This window comes from Dama dama, chromosome 11 (genome assembly GCF_033118175.1).
Source record: "Dama dama isolate Ldn47 chromosome 11, ASM3311817v1, whole genome shotgun sequence".
NCBI lineage: Eukaryota > Metazoa > Chordata > Mammalia > Artiodactyla > Cervidae > Dama > Dama dama.
The window spans coordinates 96,386,296-96,411,322 of record NC_083691.1 but is presented as its reverse complement, the minus strand read 5'-3'; the positions used below and the strand labels follow the sequence as shown (position 1 = coordinate 96,411,322).

At 45.2% G+C, this 25,027-nt stretch overlaps 1 protein-coding gene across 1 annotated transcript; it reads right to left on the bottom strand.

Annotated features, from left to right (window-relative positions):
* Window positions 1–5,291: 5,291 nt before the first annotated feature.
* On the bottom strand, window positions 5,292–23,598 carry CREG2 (cellular repressor of E1A stimulated genes 2). The gene is made up of 4 exons (XM_061156327.1): window positions 23,191–23,598; window positions 20,049–20,218; window positions 9,388–9,501; window positions 5,292–7,737 (listed from the first exon to the last, which is right to left on the bottom strand). The coding sequence occupies exons 1-4, from the start codon at window positions 23,596–23,598 to the stop codon at window positions 7,590–7,592; spliced, it is 840 nt and encodes a 279-aa protein (XP_061012310.1). The 3' UTR covers window positions 5,292–7,589.
* Window positions 23,599–25,027: the final 1,429 nt, after the last annotated feature.

Genomic DNA, 25,027 nt, shown 5'->3' with positions numbered 1-25,027 from the left:
GACATCCCGCGGTCGGTAGGACAACTCAACCACGTCCAGCTTGTGAAGCGCTAACAAAGCCCTCAGTAACCTGTCCACTGTCTGCACACCTGCCCCTCCCCGAGCCTGAGGGCACACCCGGGCCAGCCACGCACCTGGGGCCGCGGAAGGAAGGCAGAGCAGAGAAACTGGAGACCCCCGGGCTCTCCTCCCATCCCCTCCCCGCCCAGCCAAGCGTGGAGAAGAGGGAGATGGGGCTGGTGTCAGTCCTCAGACGGTCCTGGGGTTAGCACCACCGGGCCTCCTAGCTGGTCCCACTTCCCAGGAACGCTGGCCCGAGAACTGCTTACTGAGCAGATTTTCCTCATAGAAAACTCAAGTTTTTTCCTTCCTTGCAGGGCGGATGTAAAAACTAAAAGAGATTTCTTAAAAAGTATATAAAATACCTAGCTCACAGGATGAGTTAAATTACAGTAACTGCTGCAATTAGCTAATTATTTATAAACAACTAAAATATAAATAAATAATTTAAAAATGAAAGAGTTAGTCACTCAGTCGTGTCTGACTCTTTGGGACCCCAAGGACTATAGACCACCAGGCTCCTCTGTCCATGGGATTCTCCAGGCAAGAATACTGGAGTGGGTTGCCATTCCCTTCTCCAGGGGATCTTCCCAAACCAGGGGTTGAACCCAGGTGTGTTGCCTTGCAGGTGGATTTTTTTACCTTCTGAGCCACCAGGTAATTAATAATTAATTATCAATGAAAATATCACTATCCAAATGTCAAAGTATTTGTGTTTGTCCTGCCATCACATGCAGGAAAACACTATTTTCCAAGTGAGTGCAGAGCACTCAGTGTGCATGGCTGGTGCCTCTGGGAACTGGCCTGAACTGTATACCTTCTAGGTTGTTCCTCTGCCAGGATCCTGTTCTAAACAAGGGGAAGTTTCCAGATCTAGTCACCAGGGGGCGCGACGGTTCTTTACCGCCCCTGTTGGGAGTGACTGCTTTGTCAGAGGCTCTGAGAGGGTGGGTCCGAGGCTCATCTGGAAACGGTCAGGAGGATGGACGACCTCGGTGAGGACAAGCAGGCTAGGAGGGGAGCCAGAGCTGGAAAGAATACGTGTGACTGAAAGGTAGCGGCTCTGGCCCACAGCCCACAGATCATTTATCCACTTGCCAAGCGCTTAGCCGTGAGCCACTAATGGGTGGCGTGTTAATCAGCCCCAGCAGCTCACAGCCTTACTGAGGAGGCTGACACGTGGGCAGATGACCAACATGCACAGGAAAATAATGAGACATACGACGCCTTCATCCCTAACCCGGTGTCCCCTGCATTGGCAGGCGGATTCTTTACCACTGAGCCACGAGGCAAGCCCCTCAGTTTATGCCTTTAAGGCCCTACTCTTAAAGACACTCTAAACTCCTCGTTGTCTGAGCCTCCTCCATGGCACTTGCTATGATCTCCCATAAACCTAGCCTTGCTCCCACTTGCATCCAGAAAACCCACCGAGCTGCAGAGAGTGTTCTGAGAGGGGGCGCAACAGAGGAAGAGACAATTCTGTGACTGAGGTCGTGTTTATTTGAAGGTTCTCCAGGAAGTACCCTTTTCTTTTTTGGCTGAGAGTTAGGAGGTTGAGCGGATGGGGTCCAGGGGCTGACGACTGTGGAGGACCCTGGAGACAACTGCGTCTGAGCGTGGGAGAGAGCTCCAGGGAGAACCACGTCGGGGTCCCCGGGCTGCTGGAGGGCCGGTCAAGGATGAGGAGCCCTGATTTAAGGTGAGACCACTTCTGGTGGTTGTGGCTTTTCTCTGTTACAAATGAAGCTGCAGAGACGGTCACGGAATTTGTCCAGGACAGGGTCTGCTGTGTGGTTCCCACAGAAAAGAGTGGGGATGCTGAGGATCCTAACTAATGTGGTGGAGCTGAGTCCACAGACATTACCGGATCACCTGGCTTCAAACCCTGCTTGTTCACCTGTCGTTTACAAAACACGAGCTTCCTGGGGACTGCACCTTCTTCTCCACTGTAATCCCACCACGTTGTCGGACGCCTGCTTGGGCAAGTGAGTCAGATGGTGTCAGAAAAGAGGTGTGGGGCTCCAGAGCAGGAGGAGAGGGCTGGGAGGAGGGGGAAGAGGTTGGAGGACATGCCTGAATGTCCGAATGCATTTTCCGAGGTGGGCCAGCTCTGGAGATGACCCACTCAGGACCTGGAGTGTGAGATGGAGTGGAGGTAGGGTGACCGATCTGTCTTGGTTTGCCCCGAACTTTCTGACTTTACCACTGAAGGTCCTGTTCTGTGTCCTGGGGACCCCCCCAGCCCTGGGTCACCTGGGCTGCTGGTCGCGCTCTGCTTTGTCTCTAAGACAAGAGTGTCTCTGAGACACCGGGGTGTCAGAGGGTGGTCTGTGAAAGCTGCAGGATCGGTCATGCTTGCAGGCATGTGTCATCTTTTGACCTAGGCTCAAGTGTGTGTGGGTGTGTTTTCTCATCAGCAAAAGGGAGCTTTTTTGGGAAGCCTTGAATTCTAGGAATAACAACTATGCTAAAAATGGCAAAGATTTCTAAGAGTGGGAATAGCTGAAATGTGGTTATATCAGCATTTTCCAGTCTGCAAATTAACTGCATTGTACTCAGCACTTTAAAAAAAATCATATCAAGGGACTTCCCTGGTGGCCCAGTGGTTAAGACTCAGTGCTGTTAATGCAGGGGGCCTGAATTTGATCCCTGGTCAGAGAAGTAGATCCCACACGCCAATCCCACATGTGACAACGACGTGTGCTGCAGCTAAATTAAAAAAAAAAGTAATATCAACAACAGTCACCCAGCTAGTTTTTTTCTTTCTGTTGGAAATGTAACTGCTGATTTATTATAATAGCATCTATTTTCTTATTAATCTAATAATGTCAATTGGTAATGTCCCATGAAAGGGCTGTGTAGAAATATTATACATTTGTTTAATTGAGCATGGAAATCATATCTGGAATGAAATAATGTTTAACTAGATAGACATATCCAGTTTCAAAAATATATTTTACACTCCACATGCATTACATAGTGCAAACCATAGCTTCATTATAATTCAAATGTTTTTTTAGCAATTGACTTGGTATAAGCAATCAAATAAGCATCAAGAAATTATTCTAGAGAATTTTTTTTTTCAGAACAGTATTTGATGGTTAAATTATTAAAAATGAAATACAGACTTTCTGGAACAATTGTAGAAATACATTTCAACCCAAACCTCTTAGAATGAGTCAACCTACAAGACTGTATATGTCATGTATGTGTATGTATACATATACAAATACATATGTATATGCTGACATATAAAAGGCATATTGAAATAAGTCACATCAGAATTACACTGTCTATGTCAACATCATAGATGTGTACAATCATGGAAAATAAAAATGTGTGGGGTAGGATATAGCTTATTCATAGGAAAAAAAAGGAATTCTTAGTGGAGGATGACTGGAAATACAGCTGTTTGCTATGCACATCAGTGGAGAGTCACTGGGCATGGACTTGGAGACCTATATATGCCTGTACCTTAATGTGTTTCTGCCAGAAACAGGAAGATTTCCTCCTCTTCTAAGTGTCCCACATAAAATCTATACAGCAGATTTGTTGAATTCATACTAATCTGTATTCAGTATTAAGTTGAATACCTCTTGAAAACTTTGAAAGAAATATTCTCCCTCTTCCAAAAAGTGCATATATTAATGGCTAAAGAAAACAAACTGTCATCTGTTCTGCTAGGCTTTGGCACATAGATCAGTTCTTCACTTGATTAGGAACCAGTGAGAGGACATAAATGTCTTATTTAAGCTAAGCCTTAAATTTTGTTTATGAAACTTTTTACTCCGAGAGAATTGCTGATAATTGTAGATTCACAGGGAGTTGAAAGATTGAATAGGGAGATTCTGTGTGCCTTTTATCTATTTTTGCCCCCAGTCTTGCAAAATGATACAGTATCACAACCAGGATTTTGACATTGATACAAACAAGCTAGAGAACATTTCCATCACAGTAAGTACCTTTTTTATGGTCATACTCATCTCTCTCCTTCTCCACCCTCCTCCCTGGTGACCCTGATCTCTTCTCAATTTCTAGACTTTTACATTTCAAAATGTTCTATAAATGGAGTTACTTTGTGGATGAGCTGTTTCACTCAGCATAATTCTCTGACGACTCATGCAAGTGGTTGCTTGTATCAGAAATTAGTAGTTATTGCTGCATAGTATTCCATGGCTTGACTGTATCACAACTTGTTTCACCAGTCACCCATTATAGGACATCTGGTTGTTTACAGATTTGGAATATTATGAATAAAACTGCTTTGAACATTCATGTACAAGTTTCTGTGTGAACATAAGTTTGCACCTCTCTGGGATAAATGCCCAGGAGTGCAATTGCTGAGTAGTATGACAGTCACTTGTTTAGCTTTGTAAAAAAACTGTCAGTTGGTTCTCCAGAGTGGCTGTTCCATTTGATTTTCCCATCAGCTATAGACTGATCCCATTGCTCTGCATCTTTGCTAACATTTGATGTTGTTACTATAATTTAGCAATTTTGGTAGGTGCCCCATGGTATTTATTAGAGTTTTAATTTGCAATTCTGTAATGACTGATGATGTTGAATATCTTTTCATGTGCTCACCTGCCATATTATCTTCAGAGAAAGTTTGTTCATGTTCTCCATTGTCTAATTGGATTTTTAAAAAACTGTTGAGTTTTAAGCATTCTCCATCTATTCCAGATGGTAGTCTATTGTTGAATATGCCATTGGCAGGTTTTTCCTCCCAGTAGGTAGCCTGTCTTTTCATTTTCTTAACATGATGATCTTTTGTAGAATGAAAGTAAAATTTTGATGAAGTCCAATTTATCAAACTTCCCTTTTATGGACTTTAGGCCTTTGGTGTCAAGTCTAAGAAGGCTTAGCTTAGATTAGCCCTAGGTCTTAAAGATTTTCTAATTTTTAAAAAAAGTTTTATAGCTTTATATTTCATGTTTAGGGTTAGGATCTGTTTTTTAAATTGATTTTTATTGACGTATAGTTGCTTTGCAATGTTGTATTGTTTTCTGCTTTGCAGCAAAGTGAATCAGTTATATGTTTGCATGTATTCCCTCTTCTTTGGATTTCTTTCCCAATCAGGTCACTGCAGAGCATTGAGTAGCGTTCCTTGTGCTACACGGCAGGTCCTCATTAGCCATCTGTTTTAGACATAGTAATGTATATGTGTCAATCCCACCCTCCCAGTTCATCCCCTCCCCCCCCCCATCCATACATCTGTTCTTGTCTGTATCTCTATTTCTGCCCTGCAATTAAGTTGATCTGTATCATTTTTTTCTAGATTCCACATGTAAGTAACATTATACATTATTTGTTTTCCTCTTTCCGACCTACTTCATTCTGTGTGAGTCTCTTGGTCCATCCACGTCTCTTCAAATTGCACAGTTCTGTTCCTTTTTATGGCTAAGTAATATTCCATTGTATACATGTACCACATCTTCTTATCCATTTCTCTGTTGATGGACATTTAGGCTGCTTCCTCGTCCTGACTATTGTAAACAGTGCTGCTATGAACATCAGGGTGTGTGTGTCTTTTTGAATTATGGTTTTCTCTCCTCTTGCCCAGGAGTGGGATTGCTGGGTCATATGGTAGCTCTATTTTTACCCTCAAATTTACTTTATTCTTCTATATTAGACATTGCTATTGTTAAAGAATGCTTTGTGACTTGACTTTTGATAAATAAAGAATTCTGTGTATTTGACTATGCTTTTAAAATAGCACTTAAAATAGGCACTTAAAAATATTTCGACAACTCAAACTCTCTTCATGTCTTAATTTTTTAAACAAAAGTGTAACAATTAATAACACTATTTTTTTAATTATTTTTTTATTATTATTATTTTTTTTTGGTCATACATTGAGTGAATATTTCCTATATTTTTCATGTTGTGTTTTTAATGTTTATACAACATACCTAACCCACCAAAGAGGGTTTAGAGTCATTATAAAAAGGCAGAAAACTGGGTCTTGCTAGATCCCTTATAAATTTCAAATGTAAGTGGTCTCAAATGTGTACTCATAGGTCCTTGAAGGCCTTAGGTATACACAAAAGTATGATGTGGGCACTCCTGTGTATAATTTGTAGAAAATTTAAAATCTAAAGTAATAATCAAATTTCAGAGACTTGTTCTATTTTTTTGGTAGAAAATAGTAGCCAATCATCCACAGTTAGGTCAGTCATCGCTTTATAGATTTTGCTGATTTAGTGACTGCCTGTGTATTTCAGGAACTCTTGTCTTGTTCTTAGAACTGGACGTTGTTTGGGCCCCACTCTGTCCACTGTGTGCCGTGCATGCTGGAGTCAGGTCCTGGATGCTGACTTCAGCTCTCTGAGCTTCAGTGTTCTTGTTTGAAAGTGGCAACGATGATGTGTCTCCTTGGTTGTCAGACTCCAGTGAGATGATCCTGTCGAGGGCCTGGCCCATGGATGGGCAGGAAGCATGCCTTCAGCTACTGACTTCTTTCCTCCCTTTTCTTATATGTGGCCTTTTCTTCCTTTCCAGCCTCTCCCTCTCCCCCTCTTCTCTCTACACCACAGACTGAGCACCACTCTGTGTCTAAGAGAAGGGGACGCTTTGTCACAGCACCAGGAGAGGGGGTCTGGGGAGCCTGATGCCGAAGCTGCCCCTCCCGTAATGCACTGTCATGACCTGATCATGACCTAGACCAGGGCTGTGCACCAAACTCAGACGTTCTCACGTGGTTTGTCACGTTGCAGGGGGAGAAAGCTTCATGAGTGACCAGTGCATTTTAGCAAGTGAGACTCAAGCATGCATCCGCCATTCAACAAAGGGATGGTAGTGAAAAAGTGAAAGTGTTAGTCACTCAGTCATGTCCAACTCTTTATGATTCCATGGACTGTAGCCCATCAGGCTCCTCTGTCTATGGAATTTTCCAGGCAACACTACTGGAGTGGGTTGCCATTTCCTTCTCCAGGGGATCTTCTTGACCCAGGGATCGAACCTGGGTCTCCTGCATTGCAGGTGGGATTCTTTACCACTGAGCCACCAGGGAAGCCCAGCAGGATGGTAACCCATAGACAAAGATTCCTGCACCCTCACCCTGAGCCCAAGATGACAGCTGTCTGACGCGTATTTAGTTCTTCTGTGGTTGCAATGAGCTTAGAAGCAAGACACGGCTTTGGGCAACAAACGAGCAACAAACATATTCTCATAATACAAAACAATCACGTTGTACATACAGGCAGAATTTTTGTTTGAATGGAACAGCAGCTGTCTCAACACGTCACTATAACAACCGACAATGCTCCCACACAGGTGAGTCTGGTTTGAAAGCATGTGAACAGACTCTCTAGGAGGAGTCCCTGTGTGATCTGGGGATTTGCAAACGGCCACTTCACTCTCCTGCCAGCACAGGGGTCCCCGGTGACCTGCTCTCGTCCTGCTCGCTGTCAGGGTGACAGGCCTGCTGTGAACCCTTCCACAAAGAGACAGCAGTCAACCGCTATCCGGCGGCGCTGCGTAAAAGGTTTCCATTTTACGCAAGCACCGAGGACTTTCCTCTCCCTCCATCAGGCCTTTCTTGGAACGGCTCTGAAGTACTCCTCTCTGGAGATGTCAGCTACTCCTCCATACCATTTCTGAAGCCAGATGTGTTCTATCTTCATCTTCATGAAGAACCACTCATACGGCCGAGGCCACTTTCTCATCACTGGGTGTCTGCGGAAATAAAGAAGTCACCATAGAGCAGTTTTCATTGGAGGGCGCGCCCTCTGAAGCAGAGGGCTAGACGCAGCCTGGGCCGGGTCACAGGGCAGACGCCAGGTCTCTTGGGCTCAGTCGCTTCAGTCGTTATCTGACCCTGTGTGACCCCATGGACTGTAGCCCTCGCCAGGCTCCTCTGTCCATGGGCTTCTCCAGGCAAGAATACTGGAGTGGGTTGCCACTCCCTTCTCCAGGGGATCTTCCTGACCCAAGGATCGAGCCTGCATCTCCTGCATTGCATTCTTTACCCACGGGGCTACGAGAGAAGCCCCCTCTGTGAAACCTGCTCAAACCAGCCAGAGGCCAAAGCCAGGGAGCCAGGGCTGGGGCCTGGGACCCCGAAAGGAGGGCAGGACGCTGTCGTCCCCAGAGGGTGGTGGGTAGCTCAAGTCTGGAGCCAGGCAATGTGGTTTGAACCCCAGTTTGGCTGCTGATAAACCAGGATGCCTCATGGGCTATTTGCCCTCTCCTCACTGGTCATGTGGGGTGAGAGGGATGCTGCTGGGATCACAGGGCTGCGTGGGGAACAGACAGTGAGGCTCCCAAGGAACCTGCATGGAGGAAGCATTCAGGGGATGTGGGCCATTGTTATCAGGAAGCATCAAGAAAGGCTTAAAATATCTTTGTATGAAATGTTAAAAGAATTTTGAGCCCTATCTCTTTTTATTTTGTTGTTAAAAACCTGAGTATTTATTTATCTTCTAAATATTTATTGGGACTTCCCTGGCTGTCCAGTGGTTAAGAATCCACCTTCCAATACAGGGGTTTCAGGTTCGATCCCTGGTCTGGGAACTAAGATCCCACATGCCTCAGAGCAACTAAACCCATGAGCTATGACTAGCAAGAAGCTCCAGTGCAGCCAAAATAAATATAAATATATGTTGTTGTTCAGTTGCTAGGTCGTGTTCAGTTCTTTGCGACCCCATGGCCTGCGGCACAGCAGGCTCCCCTGTCCTTCACCATCTCCCAGAGTTTGCTCAGACTCGTGTCTGTTGAGTCGGTGATGCTGTCTAACCATCTCATCCTCTGATGTCCCCTTCTCCTCCTGCCTTCAATCTTTCCCAGCATCAGGGTCTTTTTCAGTGAGTCAGCTCTTTGTATGAGGTGGCCAAAGTTGGAGCTTCAGCTTTAGCATCCGTCCTTCCAATGAACATTCAGGGTTGATCTCTCTTAGGATTGACTGATTTGATCTCCCTGCTGTCCAAGGGACTCTCAAGAGTCTTTTCCAACATCACAATTTGAAAGCATCAACTCTTCGGCACTCAGCTGAAGAATTATGGTCCAGCTCTCACATTCATACCTGACTGCTGGAAAAACCATTGATTTGACTAGGTGGACCTTTTGCAGCAAGGTGATATCTCTGCGTTTTATTTTTCGGCATGGTTGGCAGGATGTCTCTGCGTCTCGGCGTGCTGCTTGTTTATTTGGCTGCACCGGGTCTTGGTTATGGTGTGCAGGCTCAGTAGTTGAGCTGCTTGGGTTTGGTTGCCCCACAGCATGTGGGATCTTACTTCCTGGACCAGAGATCGAACCCACGTCTCCAACATTGCAGGCAGATTCTTTAAGGCTAAGCCACAGGGGAAGCCCCTTAAACCACATACCAACCTTGAAAACATGGCTTGCTTGGCAAATTCTACTTCTTCTGGGGACACGGCGACCATCTGACCAGTGAGCACTAGCCGGGCACAGCGAGGGTCTTCTGGGTCCACGATGTTTTTTCTGCATTTGAAGGACATTTTCCAGATATTAAAAGGATGATAGAACATCAGTTGGACATATGGAGGATTTTACTAAAAAGAGAAAGTAATAGTTACATTGCTAGTTATATCATTCAGGTTTTTACATTTTTCTGGAATTACTTGCAAACACTTTTGATCCAGAAATCCCACTCCTGGGCATATATCCAGAGAAAAGCATATTCCAAAAAGATACACACACCCCACTGTTCACTGCAGCACCATTCATGACAGCCAAGACAAGGAAACAGCCTCATGTCCGTTGACAGATGGATGGATAAAGATGTGGTCAGATGAGAGGTGCCCCCTGGATCTGTACAGAGCAGTGAGCTGACTCTGAGCAGGGGCTCCCAGTGAGGGCCTTGCAGAGCCCTGGCCTGGCGCGCGTGCTCTTGACTAGCACTTCCCAAGTTGCCTCCTGCCCCGAGGATGCAGACTGACATCTAGTATCCACAAACACACCTGTTACGCTGCCTGTGTGAAAATATTTTAACTTTTTAATTTTATTGGAACACAGTTGATGCACTGTGTTCCAATAAAATTACAGGAATGTTGTGTTAATTCCTGCTTACAGCCAAGTGCTTCAGTTATAATATATAAAATAGTAAAATATTTAATATATTTTATTATTTAAAAAATATTCTTTTACATCACAGTTTATCATAGGATAGTGAATATAGTTCCTTGTGCTATACAGTAGGACCTTGTTGCTTATCCATTCTAAATGTAATAGTTCACATCTACCAGCCCCAAACTCCCAGTCCGTCCCTCCCCCAATACCCTCCTCCTTGGCAACCTCAAGGCTGTTCTCTACGTCTGTGAGTCTATTTCTGTTTCGTAGATAAGTTCATCGTGTCATAGTTTAGATTCCATATATAAGTGACATTATATGATATTTGTCTTTTTCTTTCTGACAGATGTGGTACATATGTACAATGGAATATTACTCAGCCATAAAAAAGAGTGAAATAATGCCATTTGCAGCAACATGGATAGACAGACCTAGAAATGATCACACTTAGTCAAGTCAGAAAGAGATTTGAGGGGCTTGAGGTGTTGGGGAAAAGTTCTTTTTATTTTATATACTTCTATATTTTGAATATTATAATTATGTAATGAAGAAAAGTGGTTTCCAGGGGCTAGGGGCCAGATAGGGAGTTTGGTAAAAGGGTATGAACTTGCAGCTATAAGATGAAAAAAGTCTGAGAATCTAATTTATAACATGGCAACTCTTGTTAACAATGCTATATTGTATAGTTCAAATTTTCTGAGACGAGAACTTAAATGTTCTCACAAAAAAGATAAACAGGAGGTGACAGATATGTTAATTAACTGCATGGTGGGATTTTTTTTTAGCTTTTTATTTTGCACTGGCATCAGCCAATTAACAAAGTTGTGACAGTTTCAGGCAGACAGCAAAGTGACTCAGCTGCACAGATACATGTATCCCTTCTCCCCCAGACTCCCCTCCCAGCCAGGCTTCCAGGTAACATTGAGCACAGAACATTGTGTATCCTTGTGGGACCCAGTACATCCTTGTTGCTGATCCATTTTAAATATAGCAGTGTGTACATACCCATCCCAAATTCCCTAACTATCCCTTTTCCCCTTCCTTTCTCCCCGCCCCCCACAACCATAAATTCATTCTCTAAATCTGTGAGTCTCTTTTTGCTTTGTAAGTAAGTTCATTTATATCATTTTTTCTTAGATACCACATATAAGGGATATCACACGATATTACTCCTTCTCTGACTTACTTCACTCAATGACACTCCCTAGGTCCATCCACGTTGCTGCAAATGGCATTGTTTCATTATTTTTAACGACTGAATAATATTCCATTGTATATATATATATACACACACACCACATTTTCTTTCACATCTTCTTTATCCATCCCTCAGCTGAGGGCCATTTAGTTTGCTTCCATGTCCTGGCTATTGTTAACAGTGCTATAATGAACCCTGAGGTGCAGATATCTTTTCGGATCATGTTTTTCTCCAGATATATGCCCAGGAATGTGACTGCAGGGTCATACGGTAGCTCTAGTTTTATTTTTTTAAGGACTCTCTCTACTCTTCTCCTTACTGGCTGTAAGGTGGTGGGAATTTTTGCACAATGTGTATGTATATCAAATCATCAGGGTGTGTACTTTAAATATCTTATAATTTTGTCAATTATACCCCAATAAAGCTGGGAAAAGACCAAAAAAATAACAGTAATATACCATTATCTCCTGGTGGGCAGTGAAGGGGTAAGTCAGCAGACCTGGGTTCTGAAAGGCCTGTCTTCAGGAGGACCAACCCCTGACTGGCTCCTCGAAGATACCTCTGAGCCCCTGAGATGTCCTACTTCATAAACATGTTTTTGTGCCTGAGACCCTGGGCCATGCTGGGTCAGCTTGACCTCCTGGGCCCTGAGTCTGAGTAGCTAAGAAAAATCATGCAGATGTTGAAACTGCCAAGTGACTGGATTCCAATAAAAACCCTGGATACCAAGGCTCAGGTGAGCTTCCCAGGTTGGCAATATCTTGCACTTATTGTCACATATCATTTGTGGGAGGATTAAGTATATCCCCATGTAATTTTAGTGGGAAGGGGCCCTTGGAAGCTCAGGCCTGGTTTTTTCTGGACTTCATTTCATGCACCTTTTGCCCTTGATGGCCTTGATCTGTATCCTCTCACTGGGATAAACCACGAGCTCTTGAGTCCTGTGAGTTCTTCTAAGGAGTCTGAGTGTGGTCTTGGGACCCCGGTACCGCTGACCAAGGAGACTCTGAGGATGCTCTTTTCAAAGATGGTGTATATCACAAAACAGCAGCTTTGAGGCTTGACTCATTAGAACTCATTCCTGTCCATTATAACATTAACTTGAGAAAGGTACATTTGTTAAGCAAAACATATATTTTGCTTATACTTAGGGAACTTGTTTTCACCTGCCTACAAGTTTTTCTTTATTACACACCCTGTTGAGTCATAACAAGAGAAAGAGTGGACACGCCCACAGGTTCAGGTAAATTGCTTCATGTGAGAACATTGTGTACCATTTGAAAGTGTTACCATTCGCGGTGGTTTTGACACTGCAAAAATGTTGTTGCTGAATTGTGAATTTTTCTAAGATGAAAGAAGGATGGGAGGCAATCTACATAATAGCTGTAAACACTGAATTGACAGTGAAGCTTGTATGAAAACCTGAGATGGATAGGAGAAAGTAAAAATAGTAAATGGGAACGAAATTTACATATACCCGACAAGACTGTCATCAGTTGTATCGAATTTGTTTGCTATTAAAGCCATTTTTTCCCCACAAACTTGCTCCATCATGAAAGCAATGAAATGAGGATTCATAAGTAAGTCATGATAGAAGAACACATTGCATTTAAGAAGGGAGCATTTTGCATCTCCACTGGTGGTGATTACACCAGCTAGAAAGAAGGTGTGTGTGTGTGTGTGTGTGTGTGTGTGTGTTAGTTGCTTAGTCGTGTCTGACTCTTTGCAACCCCATAGACTGCAGCCCTACCAGGCCCCTCTGTCCATGGGATTCTCCAGGCAAGAACACTGGAGTGGGTTGCCATTTCCTTCTCCAAAAGGAACTATAGAAAGAAAGAAAGTGAAGTAGCTCAGTCGTGTCCAACTCTTTGTGACCCCATGGACTGTAGCCTACCAGGCTCCTCCATCCATGGAATTCTCCAGGCAGGAGTACTGGAGTGGGTTGCCATTTCCTTCTCCAAAAAAGAAGATAATGTGTTTAAATAGGTAAATTGAAAGCTTTTCATTTACACAGTAGGTAACCCCTCTAAACATCATATAACTTCCTTCCCACCTATGATAGGCAGGATAATAGCCCCTCAAAAAGTCCACATACTAATCTTTGAACTGTGTGACTATGTTACCGTCCTTTTTTAAACTTTTAGTTTTATATTGGCATATAACCAATTAACAGCGCTGTGATAGTTTCAGATGCACAGCAGAGCAACTCAGCCATACAAATACATGTGTCCACTCTCCCCCAAACTCCCCTCCCACCCAGCTGCCACCTAACATTGAGCAGAGTGCCCTGTGCTGTAGAGTAGGTCCTTGTTGGTGACCCATTTTAAACATGGCAGCGTGTACACGTCCACCCCAAACTCTCTAATGTGTCACCTTTCATGGCCAAGGGGAGTTAATCAGCTGACCTGGATTATCAACCTGGGATCAATGTGATCCCAAAGATCCTTAAAAGTGGAAAAGGGAGGCAAAAGAGAAGGTTGGAGTGATGTGATGGGAAAAATACTCTCCTGGCCATAGCTGGCTTTGAATATGGGAGGGGGTGCTGAACCCAGGAGAGAAGAGAGCCTCTGGAAGCTGGAAAAGGCAAGAGAATGAATTTTCCCCTGAAGCCTGTTATCTGTTCTTTAGACAAAATATTACATCTTACAAGGATTATAGAACGAAATAATGGAAGAGATGTTGCTGGTGCTGTTTGGAAGCCTTGAATGGCCTTGTTCTGTCTGGACCAGTCCAGGGTTTTTAGGGGCCCACTCCCCTACCTGGGGGTGTTGGCAGTACGGGCACCAAGGAACCGCCTGCTCTGCCCCCTTGAACCTCCAGAGGTCTTCTGTACTCCTCTTGTTTCCTGCTCAGCATCTACACAGGCTCCCTCGTCTGCGACACCATCTGCTATACCTTGACCCCTGACTCTAGCTTAACTTCTTTCCTTGGCTCCTAAGGGAGCAAGAAAACATCACTATTAAAGATTTTTAACAGTGACTGCTTCCAATTTTGCATTTGTGCATCTCTGTGCATCTCTGCGGTTGAGGTGGAGTGGAGTGGAGCAGATTCATCTCAGGAAGGGTCACTTTTTCTTTTCAGATAGTCTTTTTTGTAATATCTTGGCCCAATTTATGTATTTATATTTATTTATTTTTACTTTTTGTCATGTGGCATGTGGGATCTTAGTTCCCTGACCAGGGATCGAACCCATGCCCCCTGCCTTGGGAGCACAGAGTCTTAACCACTGGACACCAGGGAAGTCCAACACTATTTTTTTTGTTAAACAGTCTGTTCTGGAATAACAATGAAAGTTATTTGGGTTCGTCTGCAGGCCCTTCCAGCCTCTATTTTCTGAGCCTCTGAACAAGTTGGTCCACTTTCATGCTGTTGATGCCATTTCCACTCCTGTTTGATGTTCTTATCCATGGCTGCTCTGCGTTTCTTGGGATGAAATCTTTGTCATTTGGAAGCCTTGGCCATGTGTCTTTGTAGGACAGGCTGCTACATTTCTGTGTGTGTCTTGGGCTAGGATTTTCTCTGATCTAGCATCAAGTCTTGTGATTCAATAGACTCCAGAGGGACACATGCAGAGGGACAAGACATGCAAAAGGGGGGACTAGGTCCACTCCCAGGCAGGAGAGCAGCAGGGATGCTAAAAACAGTTCACTCTAACGGGCAAAGCACGACTTCACAGGACTGTCCAATTTACAACCCATTCGTCTGCAGTTCTCACCTGTCTCTATCATTTTGCAGTGCTAAGAATATATTAAAATTTATATTCATTGATTGCATATCACATGTGAGTCATTTTAATATCTATATTTAAAAAACATGTATATTATTAATACGAACAATCATGACTCCCTCAAAATACCAATGAGAGCCTCAGCATACATCAGAATGAATTACTGTGTTTCTCTCCACACTTGCAAATGCCGTGAAACTGGTACATCCAGTGGGTTGAATAAAGCCTCCCTGCAAAGATGTCCACATCCTATCCCCCAGAACGTATGACTGTTACTTATACGGCAATAAGGACTTCATAGATACGATTAAGTTAATGACGATGAAATGGGACATTTATCCTGGATTATCTGGATGGGCCCAGTGTAAACAGAAGGGTCCTTAGAGAGGGAGGCAGAAGGTCAGATTAGAGGACATGTGCTCAGTCGCTCAGTGTCCAACTCTTTGTGACCCTATGACCACAGCCCGCCAGGCTCCTCTGTCCATGGGATTCTCCAGGCAAGAATACTGGAGTGGGTTGCCCTGCCTTCCTCCAGGGGATCTTCCTGGCCCAGGGATCAAACACATATCTCCTGCATCTCCTGCATTGAAGATGGATTCTTTATCCATTGAGCCACCTAGGAAGCCCAAGAGAATACAGTGCAGGGTAATAGCATTCAATTAAATATGGCCTGAGATGGGAGTCAAGAGAACAGTACTGGCAAAAACATACATACATACATATATATATATATATATATATTAAACATACATACATACATATATATATATATATTTTAAATATACATATATTAATAGATGAATGGAACAGAATAAAGCCTGGAAATAAACCCATACACCTATGGTCAACTAGTCTTTGACAAAGGAGGCAAAAATACACAATGGAGAAAAGACAGTCTCACATAAATCAGTGAAGTTAGAACACTCCCTCACACTATACATAAAAACAAATTCAGAGTGTTTTAGAGACCTAAATAGAAGACATGACGTCATAAAATTCCTAGAACAGAACATAGCCAAGGCATTCTCAGATAAAAATTGCAGCAATTTTTCTTAGCTCAGTCTCCCAAGGCAAATGAAACGAAAACAAAAATAAACAAATGAGACCTAATCAAACTTAAAAGTCTTTTGCACAGCAAAGGAAACCATCAACAAAATAAAAAGACAACCTGTGGGCTGGGAGAAAATATTTGCAAATGATGCAACTGACAAGCGGTTAATCTCCAAAACATACAAACAACTCATAAAACTCAACGTCAAAAAGACAAACAACCCAGTCAAAAAATGGGCGAAATAGACATTTCGCCAAAGGAGACATACAGATGGCTAACAGGCACATGAAAAGATGCTCAATATCACTGATTATTAGAGAAATACAAGTCAAAACCTCGGTGAGGTATCACCTCACACTGGTCAGAATGGCCACCGTCAAAAAGTCTACAAATAATAAATGCTGGAGAGGGCATGGAGAAAAGGGAACCCTCCTACACTGGTGGTGGGAATGTAACTGGTGCAACCACTACAGAAAACAGTATGCAGGTTCCTTAAACTAAAAACAGAGTTACAACATGATCTAGCAACCCCACTCCTGGGCATATATTTGGAAAAGACAAAAACTCTAATTCAAAAAGATACATGTATGCTGAAGTTCACAGCGGCACTATTTACAACAGCTGGACATGGAAGCAATCTGTGTCTATCGACAGATGAATGGATAAAGTTGTAGTACATATGCACAATGGACTATTATGCAGTCATAAAAACAGTGAAATAATGCCATTTGCAGTGACATGGATGGACCTTGAGGGCATTACACTAAGTCAGATAAAGACAAATGCTGCATGATATCCTTATATGTGGAAGCTACAAAAGCCAAACACATTGAAACAGATTCAGTGGTGGTTATGAGCATCTAGGGGCTTGGGAACTGGGGAGATGTTGCTCAAAGAGCACAAGTTTGCAGTCATTAGATGACTAAGTCCTAGAGATCTAAAGTCAGCACAGTGATCATACTCAATGTTGTTGTCAACAACATTCAGTCATTCCGTTGTGTCCGACTCTTTGCGACCCCATGGACCACAGCATGCCAGGCTTCCCTGTCCTTCACCATCTCCCTGAGCTTGCTCAAACTCATGTCCCTTGAGTCATCGATGCCATCCAACCATCTCATCCTCTGTCGCCCCCTTCTCCTCCTGCCCTCCATTTTTCCCAGCATCTTTTCCCAGGGTCTTTTCTAGTGAGTCGGTTCTTTGCATCAGGTGACCAAAGTACTAGAGCTTTAGCATCAGTCCTTCCAATGAATATTCAACATTACTGTGTTATAAATGTCAAAGTTGCTAGGAGACTAGATCTTAAATGTTCTCACCACAAAAAAGAAATGATAATTATGTGATGTGATCAAGTTGTTAGTTAGGACTGTAGGGGTAACATATTGTAATACATAAATGTATCAAATCAACATGTCAATTATCACAATTTTTAAAAAAGCACTTCTGAGCTACATGCCAAACACATACATCAGCTTAGATGACAAGTTTTCAGGTTAAAGCTCTACACTTAATAGAGTTAGTTGCTCAGTCCTATCTGACTCTTTGTGACCCCTTGGACTGTAGCCCACCAGGATCCTCTATTCATGGAATTCTCCAGCCAAGAATACTGGAGTGGGTTGCCATTCCCTTCTCCAGGGGATCTGTTCAACCCAGAGATTGAACCTGTGTCTCCTGCATTGAAGGAGGGTCTAAACCACATATTAAGTGAATTATTAATTATTAGGGGTCATTAACTTAATTATTAGGGATCATATTAATTATTAGGGATCAGGCATTATTTTTATTCTGAGAGGTAGGTGGCACCCCTAGGCAGGGTCTCCTAGGCCATATTCAGGATTTTGTTATCTTTTCCTAATGAAAGAGTTTAAGCAGGAGAATCTCAGGATTGTGTGGATCTTGTCTGGGTTTTGAAAGATGCCCAGGTAGAGCACTGGGTAAACTGAACTGCCTCCGGCTGGATGGACGGATCTCCACTGTCAGCTCCGGTGCAGGGGGTGGGGGGAGCGGGGTGGAGGGTTGGGGTGGGGTGTAAGTGGCAGGGCCTTATCCAGGCTGCATTTTATGGTGCACTGTTGCTCTGATTATTACCACCTCCCTCCCCCAAAGAAGCACTTCCCTGGTGGCTCAGCAATAAAGAATGCTCCTGCAATGGAGGCGACTTGGGTTCCATCCCCGGGTCAGGAATATCCCCTGGAGAAGGACATGGCAACCCACTCCAGTATTCTTGCCAGAAGAATCCCATGGACAGAGGAGCCTGATGGGCTACAGTCCATGGGGTCACAAAGAGTCAGACATGAGTGAAGCGCCCGAGCATGCCCCTTAAGAACTGACATCTGTTCACTCAATATGTTTTTCATGCCTTGCATAAAGAAGTACAGCATTTTGGAGTTGGGAGGAATTTTACCTGAGTTCCTAAAGCATCACTACATTACAGGTGAAGACAACTGAGACTCCGGGGGTGAAGGGACTCTCCCGAGGTCTCCCCCCACCTCTGCTACTCCTGTGGGGGTGTCCCTCCTATGCACCCACCCCTCCAGAAGCTAGCTGGGTGCAGACATCTCCCTAGCAGCACCACATTTTTATTTCAGACAAAGGTGTTACAGTGTTCCATTTTTGCCTAACTGTCCTTTCTTTTAGAGTTGTTTTTTTTTTTTTTTTTTTAAAGAAGTAACATTTATTGATTTTAAAATATTTATTTATTTATTCTGCTGTGCTAGGTATTTTAGTTTCATCATGTGGGATCTAGTTCCCTGACCAGGGATCAAACCCGGGCCCCCTGCATTGGGAGTGTAGAGTCTTAGCCACTTGACCACCAGGGAAGTCCCTAGAAAGTTTTTGAGAAAGTGATTTTAGGGACTCTGGGTCTTCATTGCGCATACCTCATGGGGACAGGTAGAAGAACAATAAATAGACTATGCAGCATGTTCCTGGGGGACAAACCACTGGCTCTTCCGTCTCTACCCTCTCCTCCCCACCTCCACCTTTGCCATCACAACAAGAGCCGTCATTTACTCACCCGTGTTATGCAAGACACTCAAATCTTTCCAACCCTCCCCATAGGAGGTGGAAATTGCTATTTCCATTTCACAGATGAGGAAATGGAGGCTCCCAAAGTTTACTAACTTTGTGCCCCAAACACACGCCTCATGAATGGTAGAATTCTATCGATCTGATTCCATGGCTTATAATACATTCTTACAACATATGTTGCTGATGTATCTGGAACACACTGACACTAGACTTTTATAGGCTTTTTTTTTGGCCATGCCCCTTGGCATGGCGGGATCTTAGTTCCCCAACGGGGATCAAACTGTATCTCCTCTGTTAGAAGCACAGAGAGTCTTAACCACTGGACCACCAGGGAAGTCCCTGGCATTAGACTTTAAAAAAGTATATTTTAGAATATTTTATTTATTTGTTTATTTATTTGACTGTGCTGGGTCTTAGCTGTGGCATTCGGGATATATTTCCCTGACTAGGGATCAAACCCAGGTCCCCTGCATTGGGAGCTCAGAGTCTTAGCCTGTGGACCACCAGGGAAATCCCCCCAGCACTAGACTTTTAATTGCTTGAAATGATCTGTATTTTAAACCAAGATCAGCTTCACATTTCAGTTTCATATCTTCCAAAGGTGTGTCTTAGGGACATAAAATAGAAACATGAAAAACCATCTGGAAGCTGCCTAAGTGGTTATGATCATTGCTATCCTCAGAATAAAGTTGTTGCTTTGATAATTTTTTTTCAAAACAAAAAAGAACCTTCAAAACTCCCTAGCTCATCACTTAATTCCATAGATGATGAAAGCAGCATGGAGACCCCAGTGCCTTGGCCACAGTCTTGGAATCTGGTGAGAGCCAGAGCTGGGATCAGAAACAGCGCTGGCCGAGTGGCGAGGACACGGCTTTGCATCTCCGGGCCCCATGAACGCCACAAGCTCCCTGCGTTGTGTAGGGGAGCTGGGTGAGGGAGGCCAGGCCTTTGCTTACCTGCAGAACTCTCCCTCAGATTCTGGCAGCAGGAGCGAGGCCATGGGGTTCTTCATCAGATCGGCCACAAGGAGGTCCTTGGGTGTCACATAGAAGAAAGGAATCCCAGTACTGTTGTCGAAGGGGCCATCACTGATGGGCAGGCAGGTCCCAAATGGCAGGCCTGGGATCTAACAAACATCAAGGAAAAAAAAGACCTTTTCAATACAGGGCTGTGGACTGACTTGAGCTGGGAGCTAAGCCTATGTCTCTGACCAGAAAACAGAGCCCTGGGGATGCGAAGGCAGCAAACGTGACCACGGTTTTGACAGGTCATGAGCCCAGGCAGAGTGGTTCCCAGTCTACCCACTTTACCCATTGATGGCTTCATGATTTCTATAGAGGAGCTTAGCAGTGGCACCTGTGGATGGGGGATGGTGAGGGAATTACTCTTGAAGCTTCAGAAAAACAGCAAACACACTGTATTGGGACTTCCCTCATGGTCTAGTGGTTAGGACTCCACCCTTCCACATGGGGGCCCAGGTTCGATCCCTGATCCGGGAACTAAGATCTCACATGCCATGTGGTGTGGCCCAAAACAAACCAAAAAATTAAGGGACAAAATAAAAAACTAATTAATTAAAAAACCACTCTATTAAATTGAAAGTTATTTGGGGGAAAGGCAATGAAATTCTTGGAGGGGTGGAGGGTCACTAAAGACCTTTCTCACAAGCTGCCCCGGGAATCCCACTGCCTTCACCACCTGCCCCAAATTTTTGGCAACTCTGGGGGTAGAATTTAAACCTCACCTCTTACCTGGTCTTTGGAATCCAGGAACTTTCTGTTATAGTTTCCTTTAGGGTTATACCGCTTCCTCACTTCTCAGTCAAAATTTTATTGTAGTAAATAATATTTCAGTCATATAATTCAGTAACTTAAGGGAATTTATTTCTTATCCTATTAGCTTCAAGGAAGACACAGAAGCAGGCAAAAGCAATTTCTGTTCACGCTCATTCAGTACAGCAGACTGAATTCTCAGACATAGACACAAATATTTCTCAGGTTTTTCCCAAGCCCTGCTGGGTCCAGCATCATGACTTTTACCCTTTATAGAGTGTGTTTCTCATTGTTACTTAGCTCAGCACTCAGGGCTGTCTTTGAAGTATCACTCAAAAACAGTATGTAGAATTGTGATAAGGGGTGGCTTTAACCTTTGAAGAAATCCTACAAAATGGTAACATGTCATTACCAGATCCTGTTTTTCAGCTGGTTATTCACAAACTTTGCGATGGGGTCACAAATAGTCAGATACGACTGAGCGCCGGAACTGAACTGATTCACAAACTGGCTGGAGTCACGCTGGGCACACACTCCAGGCACGTAGTACATGTTCTCTGAATTTATTGGATTTGGTGTAAATGTCGATAGTGGGAAAGGGACCTACTAACAAGGTTAAGAAAAGGGATGTTGAAAGTCATAATATCTTTGAATACTTTGGCCTTAGACTTCTAAGTGCTGGAAGTGATCTATATTTTAAACCAAAATCAGCTTGATATCCTCTGAAGGTGTGTCTTAGGAGCATAAGATATTGCTGTGGAAAACTATTTGAAGGCTGTGAGAGACGTTAAGATCATCACCATCATCAGAATAAAGTTGTCATTTAGATTCTTTTTTTTCCCAAGGCATAAAAGGACCTTCAGAACTACCTGCTGCTGCTAAGACACTTCAGTCGTGTCCAACTCTGTGCGACCCCATAGACGGCAGCCCACCAGGCTCCCCCGTCCCTGGGATTCTCTAAGCAAGAACACTGGAGTGGGTTGCCATTTCCTTCTCCAAAGCATGAAAGTGAAAAGTGAAAGGGAAGTAGCTCAGTCGTGTCCAACTCCCGACAACCCCATGGACAACAGCCCACCAGGCTCCTCCATCCATGGGATTCTCCAGGCAAGAGTACTGGAGTGGGGTGCCATTGCCTTCTCTCCAGAACTACCTAGTCCAATATAATTTCATAGATGAGGAAAGAGAAGTGAAGGACCCAGTGACTTAGCCACAGTTTCGGAGCTGGTGAGACCTGGATCTGGGCCCAGAAACTTCCACCGCCCCCCACCCCATGACCTACAAGTGCCATAATAAAATAAAACTTTTTTTGCATTAAATAAATAGGGGTTCAAATTATTGCCCTGTAATAAAACCCTTACAACTATCTCTTTTTAAAAATTTATTAATTTATTTTAATTGGAGGATAATTACTTTACAATATTGTGATCGTTTTTGCCATATGTCTATCTCTTTTTTAAAGTTTTTTTTTTTTTTTAAGTGGACTGTTTATTTACTGAATTTGTTACAATATTGCTTCTGTTTTTTGTCTTTTGGAACTCAAGGCAGGTGGGATCTTAGCTGCCCATCAGGGATGGAAGCACACCCCTTGCATGGGAAGGCCAAGTCCCAACCACTGGACCACCACTGGACTCCTCGCATCTATCTCAACAGCCCTAAAATCTTTATGGGGCGTGTTCATGTAGGAATGCTACGTCCTCAATCAAGTAACCATGTTATTTCAGCTTCAGGTGGAATCACGTCTAGCAGGTGAATAAAATAACCTGTGAAATGAAGGGTGACAGCTGCAGCTGCTAACAGCGCTATCACTCCAACACTCACAGCTTCAGCACAGTAAGCCTCCTTCCCAGAACAATTCTCGAATGCCATTGTTTTAAACGTAAATTTCCACCAAAGCCCCCGCCCTGGTGTCAGCAGGTGACAGGGCAATTCCGGTCGGTGCGCGGGAATGGGGCTGGACGCGGGGAAGGGCTGGATGTGCTACCTGATGATGCCAAAGGCAGCTCTGGCTTCTTTTGTCCAGGTCTCTGGTCAGGCGTGGTGATCTGCACCCCCTCTTTGGCCATTTCAAGACCGCGCTTAGGTCCTCAGCCACCTGGCAGGAAGCCTGCTTGTCTGTCGTCCTTCCCCTCGCATCCCCCGCCCCCGGGTTTGCCCCGGTAACCGAAGCAGAATCTGCTTTCATTAATTACACGCTGTCCACCCCAATCCAGACCCCCGCGCGGGTCTGCTAGACCTGGATCGGAGCACGGGAGTGGCCCCAGGCTCTCCGGGTCCCCTGGGCGCGCCAGGCACGCCCCTGCACGCGGCTCCGGCGGGGGCGGCTTACCTTCTCATGGGCGGACACGGTGGCCAGACAGCCCCAGGCGCTGGCGTGGGCCAGGAAGCGGGCGATGCCCGGGCGCAGCCTCGCGCCGCCCTCGCGCGGGTAGGAGAACATTCCGGGCGGCGCGGGGGGCGGCCTGGCGCGGGCGGCGCCCTCCGGGGGAGGCAGGTGTGCGTCCTCCTTGTGCGCCGAGGCCGGAAAGCTCCGCTGCCAGAGGCTGCCCGAGTCGCCCAGCAGCGCGGGCAGCGCCTCCTCCGTGGAGGCTCCGTCGAGCTCCTCGTCCACCTCGTTGGTGACGGCCCAGGACACGGAGCTCACGATCACGTAGCCCGCGGCCGGGGACAGCAGGGCGCCACACCACAGCAGCCAGGACAGGCGGGGCCCTGGCCGCCGGCCGCGGCGCCGCGACATCTTGCGGAGCGCGCGGGGCCCCGGGGACCCCGAGAGGGACGCGCCGCCCCCGCCGCAGGTGCCCGGGTGGGGCCCCGGGCGGTCCTCGCCGCCGCGCGCTGCGCTGGGAGGTGGGGCTCCGCACGCACTGCAGCCCCGGTGCGCAGTCCCCGCTGCGCGCCCGCCCGGCCGGGGCTGCGCTGCTTCTCCGAGTGGATGGCTCGGCGTTCTGCAGCCAGATGCGGGGCCGTTGAGGTCCAGCGCACTCCTCCACTCACCAGCTGTGCGGCCCTGCCGAGTCACGTAGCCTCTCTCTGCCCGGCTCCTTTATTAGGAAACACAGAAAACAGTATTTACATCGCGGGGGTGAGGGATGGGAGGATGAACGCGGTTCATGTTCGGAGACGTTTAGGCCAGTGCGTGGCGTGAAGCAAGCGCTGTGTGCTGTGAACTAGACAAGAGGCAGGGGTGGTTGTCATTTGGTCGAGGAGCAAGCGGAGCGAAGGGGGATGGTGAGATTCGTCTTACCAAGTCTTCTGAGGCCAAAGCCCTGTCCGCTTGCTCTGTAAGGACCGTGGTCGTCTTACACTTGGCTGTGACAGGAGAGCGTTGCCACCAGTTCATCTAAAACTCCAAGTAAAGAACCCACCTGCAGGAGACTGCAAGTTCCATCCCTGGGTCAGGAAGATCCCCTGGAGGAGGGCATGGCAACCCACTCCAGTGTTCTTGCCTGGAGAATTTCACGGACACAGGAGCCTGGCGGGCTACAGTCCATGGGGTCGAAAGCAATGAGACACGACTGAGCACAGGGCAGGGCATCTAAAATCACAATCAAAAAATGAATAAAATAAAATCACAATCAAAGTGCTCACTACTCACATGTTGTGGCCCGCACAGCAGGTAGGGATTGCAAGTGGTTGCTGCACAGTTTGGGAAAAAGAAACTAGAGACCAAATTAAAGTTTTAAAAATGGGACCAGGGGACTCAAGACCTCTTGGGTCCAGAGCCCTGTTCCTCGGGCCCACATCACTCTTATTTAGTCTTGGCAAGCAGGAAGTATCCTTTGTGCTACGATGAAGTCAGCCTCCTGTGTCCCCGGTCACATCTCCCATTTTATTGACTACTTTAAACTATTTTCTTGTACAAGGGCTATCACCTAGCTGGAGGTCATAAACCTGCATATGCCTTGGGAAAACATCTTAGTGTGTGTACAAGCAGTGTTCTGAACTTGTGCTGACCCGGTGTTCCAAGGTCCACACTGTTTTTCTTTAGCTTAGCAGGGGATGACAACCCCAATTGATCAGCCTGATGTATTTTTATTTGGGTTATGCTGTATTGCTATATTGTGCTTTTGTTCTTTTCCCATGGTGATTTTCTCAAGGCTTAGCCAGAGCAACAGGTGGCTGACTAGTAACCCCTGCGCTTATACACTAAAATAAAGGTGAGGGAC

Excerpts from the sequence above, each read along its gene's own strand:
- CREG2 (XM_061156327.1), bottom strand. The coding sequence starts at position 23,598 with ATGTCGCGGCGCCGCGGCCGGCGGCCAGGGCCCCGCCTGTCCTGGCTG. Across the intron at positions 20,219-23,190 it reads CCGTGTCCGCCCATGAGAAG|ATCCCAGGCCTGCCATTTGG; the intron begins GTAAGCCGCCCC and ends GATGTTTGTTAG. Across the intron at positions 9,502-20,048 it reads TCTGAGGGAGAGTTCTGCAG|AAAAAACATCGTGGACCCAG; the intron begins GTAAGCAAAGGC and ends CTTCAAATGCAG.